The sequence below is a fragment of the Centroberyx gerrardi genome, chromosome 19 (assembly GCF_048128805.1).
Source record: "Centroberyx gerrardi isolate f3 chromosome 19, fCenGer3.hap1.cur.20231027, whole genome shotgun sequence".
NCBI classification, from domain to species: domain Eukaryota; kingdom Metazoa; phylum Chordata; class Actinopteri; order Beryciformes; family Berycidae; genus Centroberyx; species Centroberyx gerrardi.
Window position 1 is genome coordinate 25358519 of NC_136015.1, and position 23922 is coordinate 25382440.

General features: G+C 44.8%; 2 protein-coding genes across 2 annotated transcripts in view; one reads left to right on the forward strand and one right to left on the reverse strand.

Moving 5' to 3' along the window:
* Positions 1-23922, reverse strand: part of rnf139 (ring finger protein 139) — a 328745-nt gene that overhangs the window by 129546 nt on the left and 175277 nt on the right. The window lies entirely within an intron of this gene.
* The window catches only part of LOC139923014 (F-actin-uncapping protein LRRC16A-like), a 43961-nt gene continuing 32846 nt past the window's right edge, over positions 12808-23922 (forward strand). Inside the window, exons 1-3 of the mRNA XM_078290198.1 lie at positions 12808-12847; positions 18206-18303; positions 22641-22691. Coding sequence (XP_078146324.1) covers positions 12808-12847; positions 18206-18303; positions 22641-22691 — 189 coding nt within the window. The remainder of the gene's footprint in view (positions 12848-18205; positions 18304-22640; positions 22692-23922) is intronic.

The window sequence follows — 23922 nt, forward strand, 5'->3', positions numbered from 1 at the left end:
AAGAGCAGGGAGGAGGAGGGGAGATTGGGTTTGGTGAGAAGGGGAACAGGGTGGAGTCTTCTGGGCATGTGCATGCACCGCTAGGCTGGGATCATTCTTTTACCAAATAACATCTTAGAACAATTGTGATTGTACACGGCTTTATCTCCAACTGAACACCAGCTGCTCATTTTAACCACTGGAGGGCAAACCAAGTCAGATTTACTGAGATATACACCGAGTCAGGTTTAGCCAGATAAATACAGCACAGGCACATTGGGGCTCAGATGATAACAATGTGACCAGCGTTGTCTTTAACAACTGCATCGTACTAGATACTGGTTTACAACTCTAAACTGGAGTTCCCCTTTAATTCATGAGGGTGAAGGCATAGAGTGGGTTCAGGGAGGCCAGAATACATGAGGGGTAGTGAAGCCAAACTGTCTGTTATGTAAAAAAAAAAAAAAACCAGACAAATCTCATCCTTAGACAGAAGCTGGAGCCACAAATACCATAATAGAAGACATTGCTTTGGGCAGATGAGTATTGCATTTCACATTCTTGAAATGCGTTAGTGATCAAGACCAATGAACACATGTAGTCAGTAGAAAACATTTATTTTATAAAGGCCAGTCAATTTCATTTATGAAATTTCCAGATACAGTTGTTGCCATGCCAGGTGAAGAGGCTCATACAGGCTGTACATCTAGGAACAGGCCAGGGAACCTGAAAATAGAGAAAAGGTTTAACAACTCCTGCATGCAAAGACTTTGAGGTGAGTCGGCCTCACACTTACTGTTCAGTAACATTTGTATCTAGCAACCTTGATCAAGTTGGCAAGACAGACCCAACTGCTTAAATGTGCCAACAACTTGCCCTTACCATTCTACATCTGCAGGCATTGCACAGTCTTCATCTGCATCATAGATGACAATAGCCAGGGTATCCATAGTATCCAAATCCAAAACAGCCAGACCTGAACAGAAGATGGCACTCTCAAATTAGTCACAGCCACAAGGCTGTCACTGGTGTTTTCACACCTACCAAGCACAAAGGTTGGAGGAGTAATCAGACCCATGGCTGTAAGATTCTTGTTGGTAGCCAGGCTGCTGCGGCTTGGGCTGGTAGCTGGGCTGCTACTGCTTAACTGCTTGGTAGTCAGGTTGCTGTGGCTGCCACTTGGGCTGGTAGCTAGGCTGCTGGTCAATGGGCTGGACATTAGATCCAAAAGCAGCACCTCGCTCAGCAGAGAGAAAATCCCACATGCCAGCTTTGCTTTGGTAAACACCATAGTTGGTTTCAGGCTTGGGCTGGTAGCTCGGCCTTGGCTGCTGGGGCTTGGGCTCGTAGCTCGGCTGCTGCTGGGGCTTGGGCTCGTAGCTCGGCCGCTGCTGGGGCTTGGGCTCGTAGCTCGGCCGCTGCTGGGGCTTGGGCTCGTAGCTCGGCTGCGGCTTGGGCTCGTAGCTCGGCCTTGGCTGCTGCTGGGGCTTGGGCTCGTAGCTTGGCCTCGGCTGCTGCTGGGGCTTGGGCTCGTAGCTCGGCCACTGCTGGGGCTTGGGCTCGTAGCTCGGCCTTGGCTGCTGCTGGGGCTTGGGCTCGTAGCTCGGCCTTGGCTGCTGCTGGGGCTTGGGCTCGTAGCTCGGCCTCGGCTGCTGCTGGGGCTCGTAGCTCGGCCTTGGCTGCTGCTGGGGCTTGGGCTCGTAGCTCGGCCTTGGCTGCTGCTGGGGCTTGGGCTCGTAGCTCGGCTGCGGCTTGACATTAGATCCAAAAGCAACACCTCTCTCAGCAGAGCCTAAATCCCACATGGCAGTTTTGCTTTGGACAACACCAAAGTTGGTTTCAGGCTTGGGCTGGTAGCTGGGCTGCGGCTTGGGCTGGTAGCTCGGCCGCTGCTGCGGCTTGGGCTGGTAGCTCGGCCGCTGCTGGGGCTTGGGCTCGTAGCTCGGCCGCTGCTGGGGCTTGGGCTCGTAGCTCGGCCGCTGCTGGGGCTTGGGCTCGTAGCTCGGCCGCTGCTGGGGCTTGGGCTCGTAGCTCGGCCTCGGCTGCTGCTGGGGCTTGGGCTCGTAGCTCGGCCTCGGCTGCTGCTGGGGCTTGGGCTCGTAGCTGGGCCTCGGCTGCTGCTGGGGCTTGGGCTCGGGCTCGTAGCTCGGCCTCGGCTGCTGCTGGGGCTTGGGCTCGTAGCTCGGCCTCGGCTGCTGCTGGGGCTTGGGCTCGTAGCTCGGCTGCTGCTGGGGCTTGGGCTCGTAGCTCGGCTGTGGCTTGACATTAGATCCAAAAGCAACACCTCTCTCAGCAGAGCCTAAATCCCACATGGCAGTTTTGCTTTGGACAACACCATAGTTGGTTTCAGGCTTGGGCTGGTAGCTGGGCTGCGGCTTGGGCTGGTAGCTGGGCTGCGGCTGGGGCTTGGGCTGGTAGCTCGGCTGCTGCTGGGGCTTGGGCTGGTAGCTCGGCTGCTGCTGGGGCTTGGGCTGGTAGCTCGGCTGCTGCTGGGGCTTGGGCTGGTAGCTCGGCTGCTGCTGGGGCTTGGGCTGGTAGCTCGGCTGCTGCTGGGGCTTGGGCTGGTAGCTCGGCTGCTGCTGGGGCTTGGGCTGGTAGCTGTGCTGGGGCTTGGGCTCGTAGCTCGGCTGCTGCTGGGGCTCGTAGCTCGGCTGCTGCTGGGGCTTGGGCTCGTAGCTCGGCTGCTGCTGCGGCTTGGGCTCAAATTGGCGACTAGAATGCATCTCAATTCCATAACTTGATGAAATGGGACCAGACCTGGCCGCAGTGGTAGGCTTGTAACTTCCAGAGGAACCACTCTGAGCATAACTGGGTTCATAACCGTCAACAGAAGCTCCCGGCACTGCAGAGCTTGGTTGCTCATAACTGGTAGAGGCTAGAGAAGGTTTGTGGCTGCTCTCAAAATCCACAGTGGGCTTAAAGTGAGGTTTAATGCCAGTAGAGCCTTGACCTCTGTAGCTGATAGCTATAAAGAGAAAAAGGATTAATCGTTAGTCTTGTAGACAAGTTTGCTAAGTGTAACCAGGATTATGTAGCATGCTTACCGTGCACATGTTGTCCAAAAGCTATCAGAGAGAGCAAGAGCACCCTGAAAAAAGAAAGCAACTTATAAAAACAGGCAAATTATACAAATTGGCAAAATTAACTACCTGAAACTGTCCCCATACAAAAAACAACAACAAAAAAAAACAACAACATTACCTCACACAAATGCCAAAAGCCATTTTTGTTTTAGCTTAGGTCAGCCACCAGCCTGTACAGCTCGTGCCTTTCTTTGTAGCCACACGACAAAACCAGAAACTATTCTTCCAACCAAGCTTGATGAATGTTGCAAACTCAGTGGTCCTTTTAAACTGTTGCTGACTGAGTCGTCCAATCACGCGTCTCACTCTGATGAAGGGATTGGAATCAGCTTGGAGATATCAGCGGGGTCTGGGCCCGTGTTTCCAGTTTAGCCATTGCAGTTTCCAATCCAGCTGTATGGCTGTGGAGGTGAGTATCATGTCACTCTTTGCCAGCAACATTTTTAGAATGTTATGGAAAACATTTTTACATTTGTTAAGCAGTAGCTACGGCTGTTGTATGTTTGCATCCAACTGTCAAGCTAATTTTACGGAAACGTTTGAAATGTTGCAAAAAATAAAATGAGAATTAGATGTGTTTCTGTCAGTTGGGTTAAAGCAAATCTTGTTCATCTTCATTGACATCAGAAAACATCTACAAGAAAAATGGAAATGGAGTCGTTTAAGAATTGATGCCAACTCCTGTCCTCCCACTTTGGAGCAGAGAGTGTATGAGAGAAAAAGAGTGTATGAGTCCACAATCCTGACAGAAAACAACAATAATAATTGAATCATATTTTCTCCTCCATCAGTTTGCAGACTCAGTATGAGAGTTGTGCAGCGGAGGTAAAGACTGGACTGTTTTTTTTTCTTAATTGGACACAATCACAGGACACATCCATCACTGCAGAGAAGACAGCATCAGATAAAGTGATGGAGACTGACAGACTTGATGGACTTGAACTGATCTGTTTTGTTTTGTTAACTCATGTTGCTCCTTGTAAAAGAGATCTTGTATCTCAATGAGGCTTTCCTGCTTAAATAATGATTAAATAAAAAAAAAAAATATATATATATATATAGGGTTAGAAAACAAGGAGGGGACAGTCACTAGGAGCAAAAAAAGGAGAGGTCAGTTAATGGGAAGAGAAAACAAGGAGGGGTCAGAAAGGAAGGAACTGTTCTTGTTGTAGTTGCTGTAAATTTACATTTTCATGCTAATATTACTGTTATTTAGTGTTATAGGCTACTGCTTCAGTTCTGTAGGAGTTTCTGGTCCTGCCAGCAGAGGAAGTCTGCCTTTTATTACAGCTTCCTATGTGATTCCTATAGGGAATTATAATGTTTGTGAGTTTATTGAGACCTTATTGTACTTCATGGTATATTTTCCCTTCATCTCCTATGGTATCCTAATAATATTCCTATAATATTCCTACAGGGGGTGACAGTGTGTCTGTGGTGCTCAATAGTGAATTTATAGTGACTATATAGTGAAAAAAAAAATCTCCTATAGTTTTATTATAATATTCATATAGGATATTAATATATCTTATAGTTGTGCTGTGGTGTCCTTATAAAATGTATTACAGGATTACTATATTGAATTTATTTATGTATTTATTTTTATTTATTTATTTATTGGGTAAGAGGTAACCATTGGAGCAAAAAAAGTTTACTACACTGCTTATTTTAGGAAAAATAAACATTATTGAATTATTCAAAATTATTTTTGGTGTAATTTCTTTATGACTGAACACTAGCAACCTGCAGCCTGTGATATGACTTGTAATATAAACACATAAAAATATAAAAATGTCACACTGCAAGTATAAAAGAGTAAGAATAAAAGCTACCACACACACACACGCGGAAACGCGCGCGCGCACACACACACACACACACACACACACACACACGGCCACCAGGTGTCTCAATTCCCCCACTTTTAGCAGCAAACCAAACTTTTCCTGGTAAAGGAAGAAGGGATCAATGAAGTGTGTGAAGACACACACACACACACACTCCGACTGACTGCCTTCACTTTGCGACTACATCTTTCTTAAAACACCATAATCTCAGTATTTCTCCCTCCTGTCACTGGATCCCAGTAATGTAACAGTAATGTGAAGGAAACGCGTGTGTGTGAGTGTGTGTGTGTGCAGCATGTGGGAATGGATGCACACACAGTCTCCAGGTAGTCAGAAACCTGGACTACACGGTAACTATTTACTGTAGGCCTACGTTGTCCTTTGCATGCGAAATAGTTTTTAAATGATCAAAGGAGTTTAAATCTTTCGATCATAGCATATTCCTGTCAATTTGCAGCAAGAGTGCGTGAGAGGAGACATGCCAACGTTCCAACTTGGATCAATTAAGCAGCCTAATATGTTTCAATTTGAAAATAAATGTATGTTCAACCAATACAAAAGCATAACTTTGATTAATTTTACATTTAACAATACATTTACATTATTGTTTGATCGAGTTATAATAAATATTAAACCGTGTTTAATGGCAGGGCTACAATGGCTATGAATAGGTGCCAGTGAAAAACACAATTTTAATCATAAATATCAATATACAGGGGTTCCAACTGCTTTCTCATTGATGGGGGGCAGCAAGAGGTGTGGGCATTAGGTAGAGGGGAATTCATCCAAAATAGGTTGAGAACCCCTGATCTAACTGAACACTCTGATGACAGTCATGCTGAACACTGTAACTTCCTGACAATTTCGTTTGCAAATGTTAACGCTAACATTAGCTCACCAGCTTATTGTTTTCCAAACCAAAACATCTTGTGACCATTAGGAGACAGCAGCTTAGTTGACAACGCCACACAGTTACATGGTTAGAATCACATGGTGAGAATTTCAACAATTTATTTGTAATTCAGTTTATTTGTAAGTTAATGTTCAAAACATTTACATACCTGCTGTCATGATGCTCGGTTTGTTTATGAGATGCTGGCTGCGTCCGGCTGCATCACACCAATATCCGGCACATTTTTTTGAAGCAAAGATTTTTAATGTAGTGTCTGAAACTTTGTTCGGTCGTTGCCCATATAGTTCACTAGTTCACTAGTTCCTTAGCTATTGTTAATATGTTCATTTGTGCGATTTGTAACTTTTATTGTCTGTATTCTGTTACATGTTATCTGTCTGTAATATATTAATTGTACTGCTGCCTGTCTTGGCAAGGACACTCTTGAAAAAGAGATTTTTAATCTCAATCAGGCTTTTTCTGGTTAAATAAAGGTTAAATAAAATAAAATAAAAAAAATATAGCATTTCGGAAAGAGATTAGAGAGCAGAAAATTTGCATAAGGGAGAGAGTGCCCTCTCTCCCTTATGAAATTCTGTTTTTTTTACGGTAACCTGTACCTAAAACATTTTACCTATATTTTCTAAATTCTGAAACGGGTCTCATAGCAGCCAAGAAACAAGATTTTTATTATCGTTAGGACCGACTGATTTGTAAATCCACATGCTGAAGAATAAAACATGCACATTTAGCACCTTATTCTAATCCATTTCATGAACTACTTTCAGGTCGAAAACCACTCTTCCTCAGATGAGGCTTGAAATGAGGTGGGATGAAACCATGGAGGACGTTAGCAATTGGTGAGAAGTGCTATCTAAGGTGGGGCTTCCGATTTAAACAAAGTGTAAGCAAATATCACGGTGAGAGTTTTGGGTTTAACTGGCAGAGAGTGGCGTTAGCATTTGGAGAGGTATTTTTATTTTCAGAATCTGGTCTGATGTTACAGCTATGCAGCTACAGTGTTTTGTCCTTTGTTCAAATGTTTGCATTTCCAACATCAGAAATGACTACCCCTCTTGTCCAATGAGGGCTTTCTGAAGGTGCACATTAAAGTTTGAGCTTCTCTCCGCCTACTATGTGATTTAAGAAAATCCAAGACACTGGGCGTGAAGAGCAGGGAGGAGGAGGGGAGATTGGGTTTGGTGAGAAGAGGAACAGGGTGGCGTCTTCTGGGCATGTGCATGCACCGCTAGGCTGGGATCATTCTTTTACCAAATAACACATCTTAGGATAATTGTCTTTGTACACAGCTTCATCTCCAACTGAACACCGGCTGCTCATTTTAACCACTGGAGGGCAAACTGAGTCAGATTTTAATGATATACACCGAGTCAGGTTTAGCCAGATAAATACAGCACAGGCACATTGGGGCTCAGATGATAACAATGTGACCAGCGTTGTCTTTAACAACTGCATCGTACTAGATACTGGTTTACAACTCTAAACTGGAGTTCCCCTTTAATTCATGAGGGTGAAGGCATAGAGTGGGTTCAGGGAGGCCAGAACATATGAGGGGTAGTGAAGCCAAACTGTCTGTTATGTAGAAAAAAAAACCCATAAAAATCTCATCCTTAGACAGAAGCTGGAGCCACAAATACCATAATAGAAGACATTGCTTTGGGCAGATGTAGTATTGCATTTCACATTCTTGAAATGCGTTAGTGATCAAGACCAATGAACATGTGTAGTCAGTAGAAAACATATTTATTTTATAAAGGCCAGTCAATTACATGCCATTTATGAAATTTCCAGATACAGTTGTTGCCATGCCAGGTGAAGAGGCTCATACAGGCTGTACATCTAGGAACAGGCCAGGGAACCTGAAAATAGAGAAAAGGTTTAACAACTCCTGCATGCAAAGACTTTGAGGCGAGTCAGCCTCACACTTACTGTTCAGTAACATTTGCATCTAGCAACCTTGATCAAGTTGGCAAGACAGACCCAACTGCTTAAATGTGCCAACAACTTGCCCTTACCATTCTACATCTGCAGGCATTGCACAGTCTTCATCTGCATCATAGATGACAATAGCCAGGGTATCCATAGTATCCAAATCCAAAACAGCCAGACCTGAACAGAAGATGGCACTCTCAAATTAGTCACAGCCACAAGGCAATCACTGGTGTTTTCACACCTACCAAGCACACGGCGAGAGGTTGGAGGAGTAATCAGACCCATGGCTGTAAGATTCTTGTTGGTAGCCAGGCTGCTGCGGCTTGGGCTGGTAGCTGGGCTGCTACTGCTTAACTGCTTGGTAGTCAGGTTGCTGTGGCTGCCACTTGGGCTGGTAGCTAGGCTGCTGGTCAATGGGCTGGACATTAGATCCAAAAGCAGCACCTCGCTCAGCAGAGAGAAAATCCCACATGCCAGCTTTGCTTTGGTAAACACCATAGTTGGTTTCAGGCTTGGGCTGATAGCTGGGCTGCTGCGGCTTGGGCTGGTAGCTCGGCCTTGGCTGCTGGGGCTTGGGCTGATAGCTCGGCCTCGGCTGCTGGGGCTTGGGCTCGTAGCTCGGCCGCTGGGGCTTGGGCTCGTAGCTCGGCCGCTGCGGCTTGGGCTCGTAGCTCGGCTGCTCCTGCGGCTTGGGCTGGTAGCTCGGCCTCGGCTGCTGCTGGGGCTTGGGCTGGTAGCTCGGCCTCGGCTGCTGCTGGGGCTTGGGCTCGTAGCTCGGCCTCGGCTGCTGCTGGGGCTTGGGCTCGTAGCTCGGCCGCTGCTGGGGCTTGGGCTCGTAGCTCGGCCGCTGCTGGGGCTTGGGCTCGTAGCTCGGCCGCTGCTGGGGCTTGGGCTCGTAGCTCGGCCGCTGCTGGGGCTTGGGCTCGTAGCTCGGCCGCTGCTGGGGCTTGGGCTCGTAGCTCGGCCGCTGCTGGGGCTTGGGCTCGTAGCTCGGCCGCTGCTGGGGCTTGGGCTCGTAGCTCGGCCGCTGCTGGGGCTTGGGCTCGTAGCTCGGCCTCGGCTGCTGCTGGGGCTTGGGCTGGTAGCTCGGCCTCGGCTGCTGCTGGGGCTTGGGCTCGTAGCTCGGCCGCGGCTGCTGCTGGGGCTTGGGCTCGTAGCTCGGCCGCGGCTGCTGGGGCTTGGGCTCGTAGCTCGGCCGCGGCTGCTGGGGCTTGGGCTCGTAGCTCGGCCGCGGCTGCTGGGGCTTGGGCTCGTAGCTCGGCCTCGGCTGCTGGGGCTTGGGCTCGTAGCTCGGCTGCGGCTTGACATTAGATCCAAAAGCAACACCTCCCTCACCAGAGCCTAAATCCCACATGGCAGCTTTGCTTTGGACAACACCATAGTTGGTTTCAGGCTTGGGCTGGTAGCTGGGCTGCTGCTGGGGCTTGGGCTGGTAGCTGGGCTGCTGCTGGGGCTTGGGCTGGTAGCTGGGCTGCTGCTGGGGCTTGGGCTGGTAGCTCGGCTGCTGCTGGGGCTTGGGCTGGTAGCTCGGCTGCTGCTGGGGCTTGGGCTGGTAGCTCGGCTGCTGCTGGGGCTTGGGCTGGTAGCTCGGCTGCTGCTGGGGCTTGGGCTGGTAGCTCGGCTGCTGCTGGGGCTTGGGCTGGTAGCTCGGCTGCTGCTGGGGCTTGGGCTGGTAGCTCGGCTGCTGCTGGGGCTTGGGCTGGTAGCTCGGCTGCTGCTGGGGCTTGGGCTGGTAGCTCGGCTGCTGCTGGGGCTTGGGCTGGTAGCTCGGCTGCTGCTGGGGCTTGGGCTGGTAGCTCGGCTGCTGCTGGGGCTTGGGCTGGTAGCTCGGCTGCTGCTGGGGCTTGGGCTGGTAGCTCGGCTGCTGCTGGGGCTTGGGCTGGTAGCTCGGCTGCTGCTGGGGCTTGGGCTGGTAGCTCGGCTGCTGCTGGGGCTTGGGCTGGTAGCTCGGCTGCTGCTGGGGCTTGGGCTGGTAGCTGGGCTGCGGCTGGGGCTTGGGCTCGTAGCTCGGCTGCTGCTGGGGCTTGGGCTCGTAGCTCGGCTGCGGCTTGACATTAGATCCAAAAGCCGCACCTCCCTCACCAGAGCCTAAATCCCACATGGCAGCTTTGCTTTGGACAACACCATAGTTGGTTTCAGGCTTGGGCTGGTAGCTCGGCTGCTGCTGGGGCTTGGGCTGGTAGCTCGGCTGCTGCTGGGGCTTGGGCTGGTAGCTCGGCTGCTGCTGGGGCTTGGGCTGGTAGCTCGGCTGCTGCTGGGGCTTGGGCTGGTAACTGGGCTGCTGCTGGGGCTGGTAGCTGGGCTGCTGCTGGGGCTTGGGCTCGTAGCTCGGCTGCTGCTGGGGCTTGGGCTCAAATTGGCGACTAGAATGCATCTCAATTCCATAACTTGATGAAATGGGACCAGACCTGGCCGCAGTGGTAGGCTTGTAACTTCCAGAGGAACCACTCTGAGCATAACTGGGTTCATAACCGTCAACAGAAGCTCCCGGCACTGCAGAGCTTGGTTGCTCATAACTGGTAGAGGCTAGAGAAGGTTTGTGGCTGCTCTCAAAATCCACAGTGGGCTTAAAGTGAGGTTTAATGCCAGTAGAGCCTTGACCTCTGTAGCTGATAGCTATAAAGAGAAAAAGGATTAATCGTTAGTCTTGTAGACAAGTTTGCTAAGTGTAACCAGGATTATGTAGCATGCTTACCGTGCACATGTTGTCCAAAAGCTATCAGAGAGAGCAAGAGCACCCTGAAAAAAGAAAGCAACTTATAAAAACAGGCAAACTACACAAATTGGCAAAATTAACTACCTGAAACTGTCCCCATACAAAAAACAACAACAAAAAAACAACAACATTACCTCACACAAATGCCAAAAGCCATTTTTGTTTTAGCTTAGGTCAGCCACCAGCCTGTACAGCTCGTGCCTTTTTTTTGTAGCCACACAACAAAACCAGAAACTATTCTTCCAACCAAGCTTGATGAATGTTGCAAACTCAGTGGTCCTTTTAAACTGTTGCTGACTGAGTCGTCCAATCACGTGTCTCACTCTGATGAAGGGATTGGAATCAGCTTGGAGATAGCAGCGGGGTCTGGGCCCGTGTTTCCAGTTTAGCCATTGCAGTTTCCAATCCAGCTGTATGGCTGTGGAGGTGAGTATCATGTCACTCTTTGCCAGCACATTTTTAGAATGTTATGGAAAACATTTTTACATTTGTTAAGCAGTAGCTACGGCTGTTGTATGTTTGCATCCAACTGTCAAGCTAATTTTAGGGAAACGTTTGAATTGTTGCAAAAACTAAAATGAGAATTAGATGTGTTTCTGTCAGTTGGGTTAAAGCAAATCTTGTTCATCTTCATGGACATCAGAAAACATCTACAAGAAAAATGGAAATGGAGTCGTTTAAGAATTGATGCCAACTCCTGTCCTCCCACTTTGGAGCAGAGAGTGTATGAGAGAAAAAGAGTGTATGAGTCCACAATCCTGACAGAAAACAACAATAATAATTGAATCATATTTTCTCCTCCATCAGTTTGCAGACTCAGTATGAGAGTTGTGCAGCGGAGGTAAAGACTGGACTGTTTTTTTTTCTTAATTGGACACAATCACAGGACACATCCATCACTGCAGAGAAGACAGCATCAGATAAAGTGATGGAGACTGACAGACTTGATGGACTTGAACTGATCTGTTTTGTTTTGTTAACTCATGTTGCTCCTTGTAAAAGAGATCTTGTATCTCAATGAGGCTTTCCTGCTTAAATAATGATTAAATAAAAAAAAATATATATATATATATATAGGGTTAGAAAACAAGGAGGGGACAGTCACTAGGAGCAAAAAAAGGAGAGGTCAGTTAATGGGAAGAGAAAACAAGGAGGGGTCAGAAAGGAAGGAACTGTTCTTGTTGTAGTTGCTGTAAATTTACATTTTCATGCTAATATTACTGTTATTTAGTGTTATAGGCTACTGCTTCAGTTCTGTAGGAGTTTCTGGTCCTGCCAGCAGAGGAAGTCTGCCTTTTATTACAGCTTCCTATGTGATTCCTATAGGGAATTATAATGTTTGTGAGTTTATTGAGACTTATTGTACTTCATGGTATATTTTCCCTTCATCTCCTATGGTATCCTAATAATATTCCTATAATATTCCTACAGGGGGTGACAGTGTGTCTGTGGTGCTCAATAGTGAATTTATAGTGACTATATAGTGAAAAAAAAAATCTCCTATAGTTTTATTATAATATTCATATAGGATATTAATATATCTTATAGTTGTGCTGTGGTGTCCTTATAAAATGTATTACAGGATTACTATATTGAATTTATTTATGTATTTATTTTTATTTATTTATTTATTGGGTAAGAGGTAACCATTGGAGCAAAAAAAGTTTACTACACTGCTTATTTTAGGAAAAATAAACATTATTGAATTATTCAAAATTATTTTTGGTGTAATTTCTTTATGACTGAACACTAGCAACCTGCAGCCTGTGATATGACTTGTAATATAAAAACATAAAAATATAAAAATGTCACACTGCAAGTATAAAAGAGTAAGAATAAAAGCTACCACACACACACACGCGGAAACGCGCGCGCACACACACACACACACACACACACACACACACGGCCACCAGGTGTCTCAATTCCCCCACTTTTAGCAGCAAACCAAACTTTTCCTGGTAAAGGAAGGAGGGATCACTGAAGTGTGTGAAGGCACACACACACATACATATACACACACACACACACACACACACACACTCCGACTGACTGCCTTCACTTTGCGACTACATCTTTCTTAAAACACCATAATCTCAGTATTTCTCCCTCCTGTCACTGGATCCCAGTAATGTAACAGTAATGTGAAAGAAACGCGTGTGTGTGAGAGTGTGTGTGAGAGTGTGTGTGCAGCATGTGGGAATGGATGCACACACAGTCAGGTAGTCAGAAAACTGGACTACACCTCCTTACCGCTGGATAACTGCACCTTTTCCTACGGATCTAACTCTTTCTCTTTTTCTCACCATCGAAATCCACATTGTTTTTTTGGCCGAAATGTCGGAGGATAAGACGGATATTCCCAAAGAACTGCTCGGTAAGAAAACTTCACTTTGTGTTGTTTCCCTAACGAAAACCTACCACTGTAATCCTAACATTTTAGAAGGATATCATACAAACATCACAGAAAAACTACAAGTGCCTATAGGAATATTATAGAGATACCATAGGGGATGAAAAAAGCACGAAAAAGTCGCTATAAACTTACTATTCAGTACCATAGACGCACTGTAAGTCGCTTTAGGAATATTATAGGAATACTATAGGAGATAAACTCACTATTGAAACGCTTTAAGTCCCTACAGTAATGTTCTAGTGATACCATATCTACCATAAAGCTGAGTAATCTTACTATAAATTCACTATTGAACACCAGAGACACACTATAAGCTCTTATAGGAATATTATAGTGATTTTTCCTGATGGTATTATGTATTTATTGGTCGAACTGTCAATATCTATAAGGCAAACTGCTACAATGTTTCATTCTGCTAGTTATTTGTTGTTGTTGTAGTTCATTTGGGACCTAATTCGTATTTACATGCCCTGAGGCTTAGGCTGGCTACCTGAGAGTGTGTTTCTGTTTTTTTCAGCCACTTCCTTATCTGAAGTGGGGGAGAGAAAGCTTTGGGAAGGGGTGTGTCTTGTGAAATTCCTTTGGATTGTGAGATACTATCGACTCAGACCGAGACTTCTCAGTTCTCAGATGTGTGTGTGTGGAAAGGAAAAGGAAAAGGAAAAAGTTAGGATCAGTATGTCAGTGTCATTCTGGCAGAGGAATGAAGTCTTTTCCTTTTTGGTTTTTACTTTAGTTCAGCATGGCACCCCTGACTCTGAAGATCTGTGCTGTCTTGGTACTTTGGATTATGGTTCAACCCACAGAACTGGAATGAATAGAACAGCCATACCTAATCAAATCAGCACTCTAGAATCGCCATTTGACCGGTTCACCTCAAGGTGGCTGCCACCATGGAATGTTTGATAATGTTGTCATGGATATCAGCTTCGGCTCGGTGTGTTACTATGGCGATGGCATCATTTAACTGAACACTCTGATGGCAGCCATGCTGAACACCGGAACTTCCTGAACCTCATGCACAGTTCTGTCCTGCCGACGCTCATTTCCTTCGCTCTAGTGTCCGACGGTTAATTTGGTTCACTGTAAAATACCCACAACGCACTGCAAACTGTAGTGAACAGACAATGTACCCTACAGTTTCTCCTGCATACCGCAATGCAATCGTGATCGTCACTGAAGAAGAAGAAGAAGAAGAGTTGTCAAGATGGCAGAAGGCGGCAATTTCGTTGACAGATGTTAACGCTAACATTAGCTCATGAGCTTATTGTTTTCCAAAGCAAAACATCTTGTGACCATTAGCAGACGGCACCTTAGCTGACAGAACCACACGTGCACATGGTTAGAATTTCAACAATTTATTTGTAATTTAATGTTCAAAACTTCATAAACTCGATACGAACTGAGTACATTTCAACCTGCTGTCATGATGCTCGGTTTGTTTATGAGATGCTGGCTGCGTCCGGCTGCATCACACCAACATCCGGCACATTGTTTCAAAGCAAAGATTTTTAATGTAGTGTCTGAAACTTTGTTCGATCGTTGCCCATATAGTTCACTACCTGACAATCCCTCCATAGGGAATAGTGAGTGAGTGAACGATTGAACCATTCTGAACGCAGCTGAAACATAACTAAATTCTATGGCAGCCATCTTGAAGTGAACCAAAAGAAATGACCTCGACCCATCAGAAAGTGGCCGTTCTATCCATTCTATTTCTGTGGGTCAACCTAACATGAGTTCTGACAACCGACCCTTGAATTTGTAAAACATCACCAGGATGTAAAATCAGCAGCTTCTCCACTGACAATGAATGGGGCTCTGACTTTGTGGAGCCATAAGACGTTAAGTTGAGTCGTCACACCAAAATGAAGTTCATATTCCAGCATTGCTAACGGGTATGAACCAGAATTTAAACCTCATTTGGGTGCGAGAACTCTCATAAAAATCTTACGGGTCAAGAAAGTCAGTGTCCCATTCATTGTCAATGGAGCAGATTTGACAGATTTTACATCCCAGTGACGTTACACATTCAACGTTCTCCAGTTTCTAGCTTTGGGAAAGAGTGATGCAGGGTCACAAGTATTGACTGAAGAGTCCTGAAGCAGACGAAGAACACATATGAATTCTTAAAATGGGTGGCATTTCCCTTTAAGTCTGTGTTTGACTGAATGGTAACACTTTAACAGACTGGATCCTCTGTATTTTAGAAACACTGACGGATGAACTTCAGGTAACGACAGTCGGGTGAAATACACTGTGAAACACGGCGATGGAAACGCTCGAAAATCCTCCTCAAAAACAAAAGAAAGATCCTTGTTTGCTAAAGTGGACTGCTGCTGAATTCAAATAAAAGCCTGTTCCTTTTTTTTCTACTGACTCCACGATTCATGAGGAAAACCAATATGCTGCGGTGAGGCTGACTCACTGCCTCATGTGCCTCAGTCTGGCCTGCGCTGTCATGATGTCCTGATCCCATGTCATACTGTATACCAGTGGGTTGCCTAGACTGGCCGATGAATGGAGCTTTTTGTTGCCAAAATACCCCGACTGTGGCCGGGTCAATGTGACTGACCCGACGCTACAAATCAGCAACATTTGAAATGCATGAGAATAGGGTTTTCCACTCTGCTCGAGTCCCAAGTCAGTCTCAAGTCTTGAGGCTCAAGTCTCAAGTCAAATCCCAAGTCTAAATGCAGATTGCCAAGTCAAGTCCAAGTCAAGTCCAAGTCATTAATGTCAAGTCTCAAGTCTAAATGTAGAACAGCAAGTCAAGTCAGAACAAATCAAGAGTCCAGTATCAATTTAATATCTTAAAGAAAACTAAATATCTAGGACTTTTCAATGCAATATGGTTTTAATAGGATAAAAACTTGGTAAGAGCATCATGAGTTTGATTTCTATAATCAGTTTCAACTTCAATAAATTCAATCATTCCATACAAATTCAGAAAACAGAATTTAAATTCAGTCGTCTGCTGGAACAAATCTCATCACTTTCAATCTAAGTCATTTACACAAACACAAGATCTCAAGTCAAGACTTTAGAAACCTTTTCAAGTCATCAAAGTACAAGTCAGAGTCGAGTCCCAAGTCACCAGAACCCAAGTCAAGTCATGTGACTCGAGTCCCTACCTCTGCTGAGTGGGTGTCACCAGGATGGGGTGAGGCTGGTCAGGAAGGGGGCGTGTCTTTGAGGTGGTTGATGCTTCATGTGGAAACGAATGTGACAAAGTGCGTTCACTTTCCCAGCCAAGCGAAATCTGAGGTTTCTAACCAGCGATCTTCCGGTCTGGAGCACGCTTTATTCATATTTATCGCTTATTTAGTACTTAGAGGACAGGAAAAATATTAACGTAGCAATCCGCATGATTCTCGTTTCTTTATTTTGTTTCCATCTTTGTTGCTCGGCGCTCATTGCTGTGGTTGACTTTCTGTAGGTGGCACTGGATATAGGCTGGGTCACTGGTGAGTTCAGTCTGTGCTAAAGTAGCAGAAGAGACGTTTATTTATATGAAAATGTCACAGTTTATTACTTTAAGTATCCAGCAGGCAGGAAAACCCTCGTCTCTGACTGTGTTGGACTCAGAGAGACGGCCATGTGTTTCTGATCAGTCTGCTGCATGCTGCTCTGTGCTGTAATGTTTTGATCCGCTTCATGACCTCATCATGTGTCCGAGGACAGCATGATGTCATCAAGGCTGGCCTCCTCTCTCTCTCTCTCTCTCTCTCTCTCTGTCTCTCTGTCACACACATACACACAGATACTCTTTCACATGCACACATACTTACCCTCTTTCTTTCTCTGACTACCTCTCTCTCATCTCAACCTCACTTTACCTCCTTCTTTATCCTGCTGCCTCCCTTTCTTTCTCATTTTATCGCTTTCTTTTTCGTTCTCATTGACTTTCTCTCTCCTCTCTCTCTCACACAGTCTCACAATCTCTCTCTCTCTTAATCTCTTCCTCAATTTCTCATTATCTCTCTTGCTGTCTCTTTCTCCCTCTGTCTCTCTTTCTCTCATTCTTTATTACTTTTATTTCTCCTTCACTCTCCCCATCTGTCCCTGGTTTTTCCCACCGTCGCTCTGTTGCCTGCCAAGTCTAAAAGTAAAAAAGGCTGTAGGAGTTAAGCCGGCCAGGCTAAAATAATCTGCATCGTACTTCTGACCTGAACTCTCTCCCAGAGTGAAGATGGAGCCAAATATGCAGGAAGATCCAACTCTATTTAGACAGAAACACATTATGTTTAATGTTTTGGCGTCATATTATTACTGTTATTATTTCAGACAAAGACAGCAGGACCTCACATACATACGGGACATACAAGACACACTATGGACAGTAGACTATACATATCATGCTACATTTAGACAGTAGACTATAGAGGCTTTGCAGTTGTGTCACAAATCTCCCAGAAACCACGTCTGGCTCCATCATGGAGGTCCAGTGGAGAGTTATAATATACAGTAGGCTATATAAAACAGGCAAGAAACAGAGAGATAGGCCTACCTGAGTCAGCTTGTTGTGGTGTGGCTGTAGATCCATTCAGTAACGTTCTCAGTAAAAGTGAATAGTGTGATAAGGTGGATTTGGTTACTGTGACACAGTAAACTGTCTTGTCTTTAGCCCTAGTCTCTACTCCAAAACACTCTGAGTTGTAGCTTGAGAAGAGTCAGCTCAGTTAACCTGAACAAACTGTTAGCTAGCTAACTAGCCGGCAAACACACTGATGTTAATTAGGAGTGTCACGATTTCGATTCTAAATCGAAAATCGATCGAAATGAGCGTTCGATTTCGCTATCACCTGAACCTCAGTTTGGCCTTCATTTGAACAAATTGTGCACCGGAGATAGAGTTAACAGGCTTGTTAACATCCTTTCTCCATCATATGCACTGAAGGTGTAGCCTGCACTATGATTTGAATAGTGCCCCTCCTCCCCTCCTCCTCTGGATGGGGTTTGTTGACTGTGGCTGACCAGATACTGGATCGCAGACCCACGACGCGACGGACGGGGAAAACAAGATAATACTTATCTTGTTTTATCTTGTGATGCCACTTTGCAGACGGATGGTGAAGACTGATAGCACCAGCATGCTACCTGCTGTTTCACCATTCATCATGTCCTTCTCATGTGGGGCATTACTGGGACAAAATGTCATCAAATAATCATCGGTGGCCTAATGTGTATCTGCTTGGGGGTCCTTGACATGAAAAGTTAAGCTAGTCGTGCTTTCCTGGCTGAAACTGCTGTACCAATTGAAGTAATTTGATATATCCAGATGCACTAATGTTAATTGTCTTTACCCCCCCCCTTCAGAGAGCGTGCGGGAGGCGGTGGGCCGCAGGGTGAAGCTGAGCCTGAAGCGCAAGGTCCAGCTGGAGGTCAAAGGTGACAAGGTGGAGAACAGAGTGCTGGTAAGAGACAGCTGTTTCAATTCAGGAACACAGTTTGGACAAAAATTCTGAATTAATTATGACATGAATTCATCCTGACAGCTTTTTCTGCATAATTAAAGAAAAATCCACCCTCAGATACGCTTACGCTGTTAGTGATCATCAATTTGTGATGTTCAGTGGTGATGAAGTGTCACCACTGGTTTACCCACTTTTCCTCAACCTGCCTCGTCTGCTTCTACTAGTGATTTCCTATATTTCCCAGAATGCCTTTTGAGAAAACGCCCAGAAAACGGGCGTGAACTTGTTGCATTCACCTGTGGATTATACATGTAGGAAGAAAGAGCACTAGCATAAGAGCAAGGACACAAAACAACAAAACACACCCAGAAATGCACACATGAAGAAGAAGAAGAAGACAAAGAAATTACACCAAAAACAAATCATGGGTGAAATTACAGAGAGTTCGATTCACATGGGATTATTATTATTATCAGGAGACTCTGTGGGTTTTTTTACTTCACAAATGACAGACACAGCATGTTCGCACAGGAATAAAATCACTAAGGCTGCAACTAACGATTATTTTCATTATCAACTAATCTATTGACTATTTTTTGGTTAATCATGTAGTCTATAAAATGTAAAAAATAAATAAAGACAAATGCTCATTACAAGTTACCAGAGCCCAAAGTGATTGTTCAAATCCTCAGTTACATCCTTAGTCTGACCAGCAGCCAAAAAAGAACCCAAAGTATTATTTTTATAATGATATGAAATGGAGAAAAGCAGCAAATGAAGCTGGAACCAGCAAATGTTTGGTATTTTTACTTGAAAATGATAATTAAAATTGATTAATTCATTACCAAAATTATAATCGATTCATTTTCTGTCGATCGACGAATCTATTAATCGACTAACCGTTTCAGCTCTATAAATCAGACAGTTGCTTTACTCTGCAACACAGTCTCTCTAACTCAGCTGTTAAAAGACACCGGACTCACTGCTGAGTAACTGTGTTAGAGGCAGAACAATAAGAGGGCGAGAGACACACAGAGAGAATGAAAGAGAAAGAGAGAGAGAGAGAGAGAGAGAGGTGTGGGTGTTGCTGCGGTGGGATATCTGGTTTCATGTAACTGCAGCTCTCTCTGTGTGTGTGTGTGTGAGAGTGTGTGTGAGTGTGTGTGAGGGTAAAAACCTCCACAGGACACAGAGACAGGTCCGGGTTTGAACCTGGGACCCTCAGGTGACAGGACGGTCTGTCTGTCCGCTGCTCCACCCCTCTCCCCTCCGCCCCGGCAGACAAATTCAACACACTTTTCTCTTTTTTTTTTGTTAACCTGAGTCCACATACCACCGAGCTGCAGAATGTGACTGCAGCTCCTGTCAGGACTTGACTGAGCAACCCACTCAGCTACAGCCACAGGGCGTTGGGACACACACACACACACACACACACACACTCACACACACACACACACTGGGGCGTACACACACTACATTCCATTAGAAACACCAGTTACAATTTCTTAAAGTAAGGCAAATCGCTCTATTTGTGTCAAAATAATGTGTCAGGCAGATTTTCGTTTTGTTGATTGTTTTGTTTTGTTTTTGTTTGATTCTTGTTTAAAGAAAAACAAGTACAGTCCCATTCATGTCGATGACATATAGACCTAATTCATTAATTCTCAGTTTATTTGAATGTGATCTCGGCTCTCTGGCTCCTCGTCGACCAGCTGCCTTCATCTCTTCTTCATCTCTTCTTCATCTCTTCTATGGAGAACACAGTAACATTTGGGTAGTTAGCTTGCTAACTAATGTTAGCCGCTGAACCGTTAGCAAACACAGTGTATAGCATTTTGCATACACAGAAGCACAATACATTTTGTTTTATTGTAAAATGTCAGCATATGTGTTGTCTTACTATCATAACAAGATTTCGCCATATATTTTTACAGTTTATTGCTGTATACTTCACTGTATCGCAGCAGTCTATGTAAACTTCCATTGTGTGACGTCATCAAAACTCATTACCATATGAATAGGATTATTCATTAGAGATTAAAATCGCATCTAAGGTGTAAACATTTACATTTCACATTACATTTTCACAATAATACAACTTTTACGTTTTATTACTGTAATTATATATCGCTCAGTAAAGAACAGAGTTGATTTGTACAAATTGACCTTCACCACACTGTGATGAAGTTTCACAGCGTCCGGCTGCAGAGTGAAGAGTCTCACTTCCTGTTTCCCAGGCTGAATGTGGTTCCTGAAAACCACAACACCGTGCTGACCGGGTCATGGGAATATCAGTTTGAAACAGAATATACAGTTAACAAATGCTCTGTCCTGAACCCTAACAACTTGTTAAAGTAATGATCTGTGACATTTTCATAAATGTCCATTTTGCCGTAACTCAGCAGCGATCCATCCTATATTCAGTTGATGAAATCTTCTAAACAGCCGGTGTCTGGTAGCTCTTTCCTGGGAAAAATCCTCTGCTGCACAGGAAGTGATGCGTTTTACGTTTCCGGTTTGTTTGGAATCAACAGAAGAAGAAGAACTGGGTAGTTAGCATGAGCAGTGATAGCCACCATGACTGAACAGACAAAGACAAGAGAAACTCAAACTGCATCAACAGAAAATACAAAGAAAAAGAAACAGATGAATCGCTCAGAGGAAGGCGACAGCGGCGTTGGCTTTCCAAAGATGAAAAACATTTCAAGATGAGCTGTTTTTGTCTGTCAGTCTGTCTCTCTTTTCCTCTCAGTCTGCGTATGTGGACTCACTCACACAAATCATCCTCCCAAACACCTGAACCGGGACGTTTCCAGAACATGATAAACCAAAAGCAGCTTGTCCAGACTGTCAGGCCGTCGGCTCCTTTCAGCCCCCGGCCCTGATCCGCCCCCTCAGGCAGCAGGTCTCTTATCCCATTGGTCGAGAACTCCCGTCAGTCAGGGAGGACGCGACGTCCCATTGGTCAGTTCCTGACTTTAGGCAGTGATGCTGCTGCTGTGTGACCTAGAGTGACCTCTCTCTCCTCTCACATACCACAGCTGTCTCTCTCTCTCTCTCTCTGTCTCTCTCTCTCTCTTTCTGTCTCTCTCTCTCTGTCTCTCTCTCTCTGTCTCTGTCTCTCTCTCTCTCTCTCTCTCTGTCTTGCTGTCTTTCTTGCTGTCTCTCTCTCTCTCCCTCTCCCTCCCTCTCTCTCTCTCTCTCACACACATACCACAGCTGTCTCTCTCTCTCTGTCTCTCTCTCTCTCTCTCTCTCTGTGTCTTTTCCTATCTCTCTCTCTCTCTCTCTCTCTCTCTCTCTCTCTCACTCACTCTTTACAATAATTCAAAACAGAAATCAGCAAACATATTGATCTACAAGTCATGGCAAAGCACACTAGTGATCAAAATAAGTTACTAATATAAAGTCAGTAATTTAACTTTGACTCAAGTACGTTTTTCCTGCAGTTTTGTCCTTCAGTCCATTTTAAATCCATCCATCACAGAACAGATTGTGTCTCTCCATCAGCAACAGAAACTGGATCAACGTGAACTGACAAACTGTGGATCCATTCACAGTGAGAAGAGGAATCTGACTTTACTTTGTTTCTGCACTTTATTTTCTCATTTCTAATGTTTCCAGTGAAAAGAATCTAGTTTGAACTCTGACCTCTCTCCTGTTAGAATCACATGGAAAAGATCACAGCAAACAACGCTCTCTTTTCTAAATCAGACACTTTTTACTTTTACTTCAGTAGATTTTTACACCAGTACTTCTACTTAAGTAAAATTTCAGCAAAGTAACAGTACTTCTACTTCAGTAGGACGCTCTGCTACTCTTTCCACCACGGCTAATTTTGTCAGAGCTTTAGAAATACACTGACAGCGGCTCAGCGAGACGCCGTAATGTGCACTCTCTCTCTGCCATGACAAAGATTCAACAAGTGGTGATAGATATTATATATTATTATCCCACTCACTGAAAAAAAAAAAACCCAAGGTCGAGACCTCCGCCAGCTTTTCTGTGAATCGAGCTGAAATAGACAAAAGCGGTCTAGTTTCCTTTTACCATCTTAGGCTGAGGATGAGTCGATTACTCGGTTAAAATGTGCTAAAAATCACAAGTGCAGCATTTTGCTTTTGATGATGCAGTATATAGCAGCACCCTTCCTCCACCCTGTTTATAGTTTTGGAATTTGAAATGATCAGCAAATTAAATGCCACTCTTAAAAAAGGAACCCTGTCACTCTGAAAGTTATTATCTTTTTTTTGTCATTTTCTGACAAACAGCAGGTCAACATTTTTTTTTTTATGCAGATGGATAACCTCTGTCTCTGTCTCTGTCCTCCTCAGGCCTTGGCGTCACATAGAGCCTTTCTACTGACCGCACGGGTCCCGTCCAAGGTAAGTGTGTGTGTGTGTGTGTGTGTTTGTGCAGAGACATATTGACACCTTGGAAACAACAGATCGTACACACACCCAAGGTACAAGGACAACAGGAGAAAGACTGAGGGCTTTCAGGTGATGCAGCACCGCATCTTCTGGCGGCCATCTTGGAGGTCCTCAGCTCTGAACAGCTGACTGTGTTTCTGTCGTCTCAACAGAACTGAACAGACGGTTAATTTCTGTCTGTTTCTGACTGAACTGATCATTTCATCACTGATCCATCTGATTGATTTAGTGCTTAGATAATGTCAGCTTGTTAGCTAGCTAACCATAGCATCTGGTCAGCTAACATCACTGTCTTGTTGTTAACACATCTGATTAGCACACTAGCTAACGTATCTAGTAGCGGCTAGCGTTAGCATGTTCACATTAACATCAGTGTGTTTGCCGGCTAGTTAGCTAGCTAACAGTTTGTTCAGGTTAACTGAGCTGACTCTTCTCAAGCTACAACTCAGAGTGTTTTGGAGTAGAGACTAGGGCTAAAGACAAGACAGTTTACTGTGTCACAGTAACCAAATCCACCTTATCACACTATTCACTTTTACTGAGAACGTTACTGAATGGATCTACAGCCACACCACAACAAGCTGACTCAACTGCTCTCTGCTTCTAGCTGCTTGTTATAGTTGTTATAAATACAGCAGTTACATTTTAGCCGTTTTAGCTGATGAAAGCCTCAAACCTGTGATGTCATCACCTGATGGTCACTCCACTAGTCCTCCCTGCTGCCTCACTATCAGTGTCAGTGTTGGTATTAGTATTCAGTTCTCACTGTAGACTTCAGACTGTGTTTCTACAGAGTTTCTCGTGTGGTTTCACTCGTCCTGCCTCTCTGCTGCAGGCGGTGACCTAATGCTGTAATGACAGGCTGCAGGGACTCACTCCATTACAACACATCAGTCTGACTGTCTGTCTCTCTGTCTGTCTATTTGGAGTTAATTCGATTTGTCTTCCATTGCGTTTCCCATTACCGCAGGCTGAGCTCAGGTTCAGCTGCAGATTCAGTGAACAGCACAAAGTATGAATTCTGGCTTTTTAGAGAGACAAACATTATGCAAAATGGTAAAATAGTTATCCTACTAAAACTACTACTACTGCTAACAATAATAGTAATAATCAATAATCAAACACACAGATTATCAGTCCCTTAAAAGGCTTAGGTGCACTGTTGGGTAATGATTCAAAATTA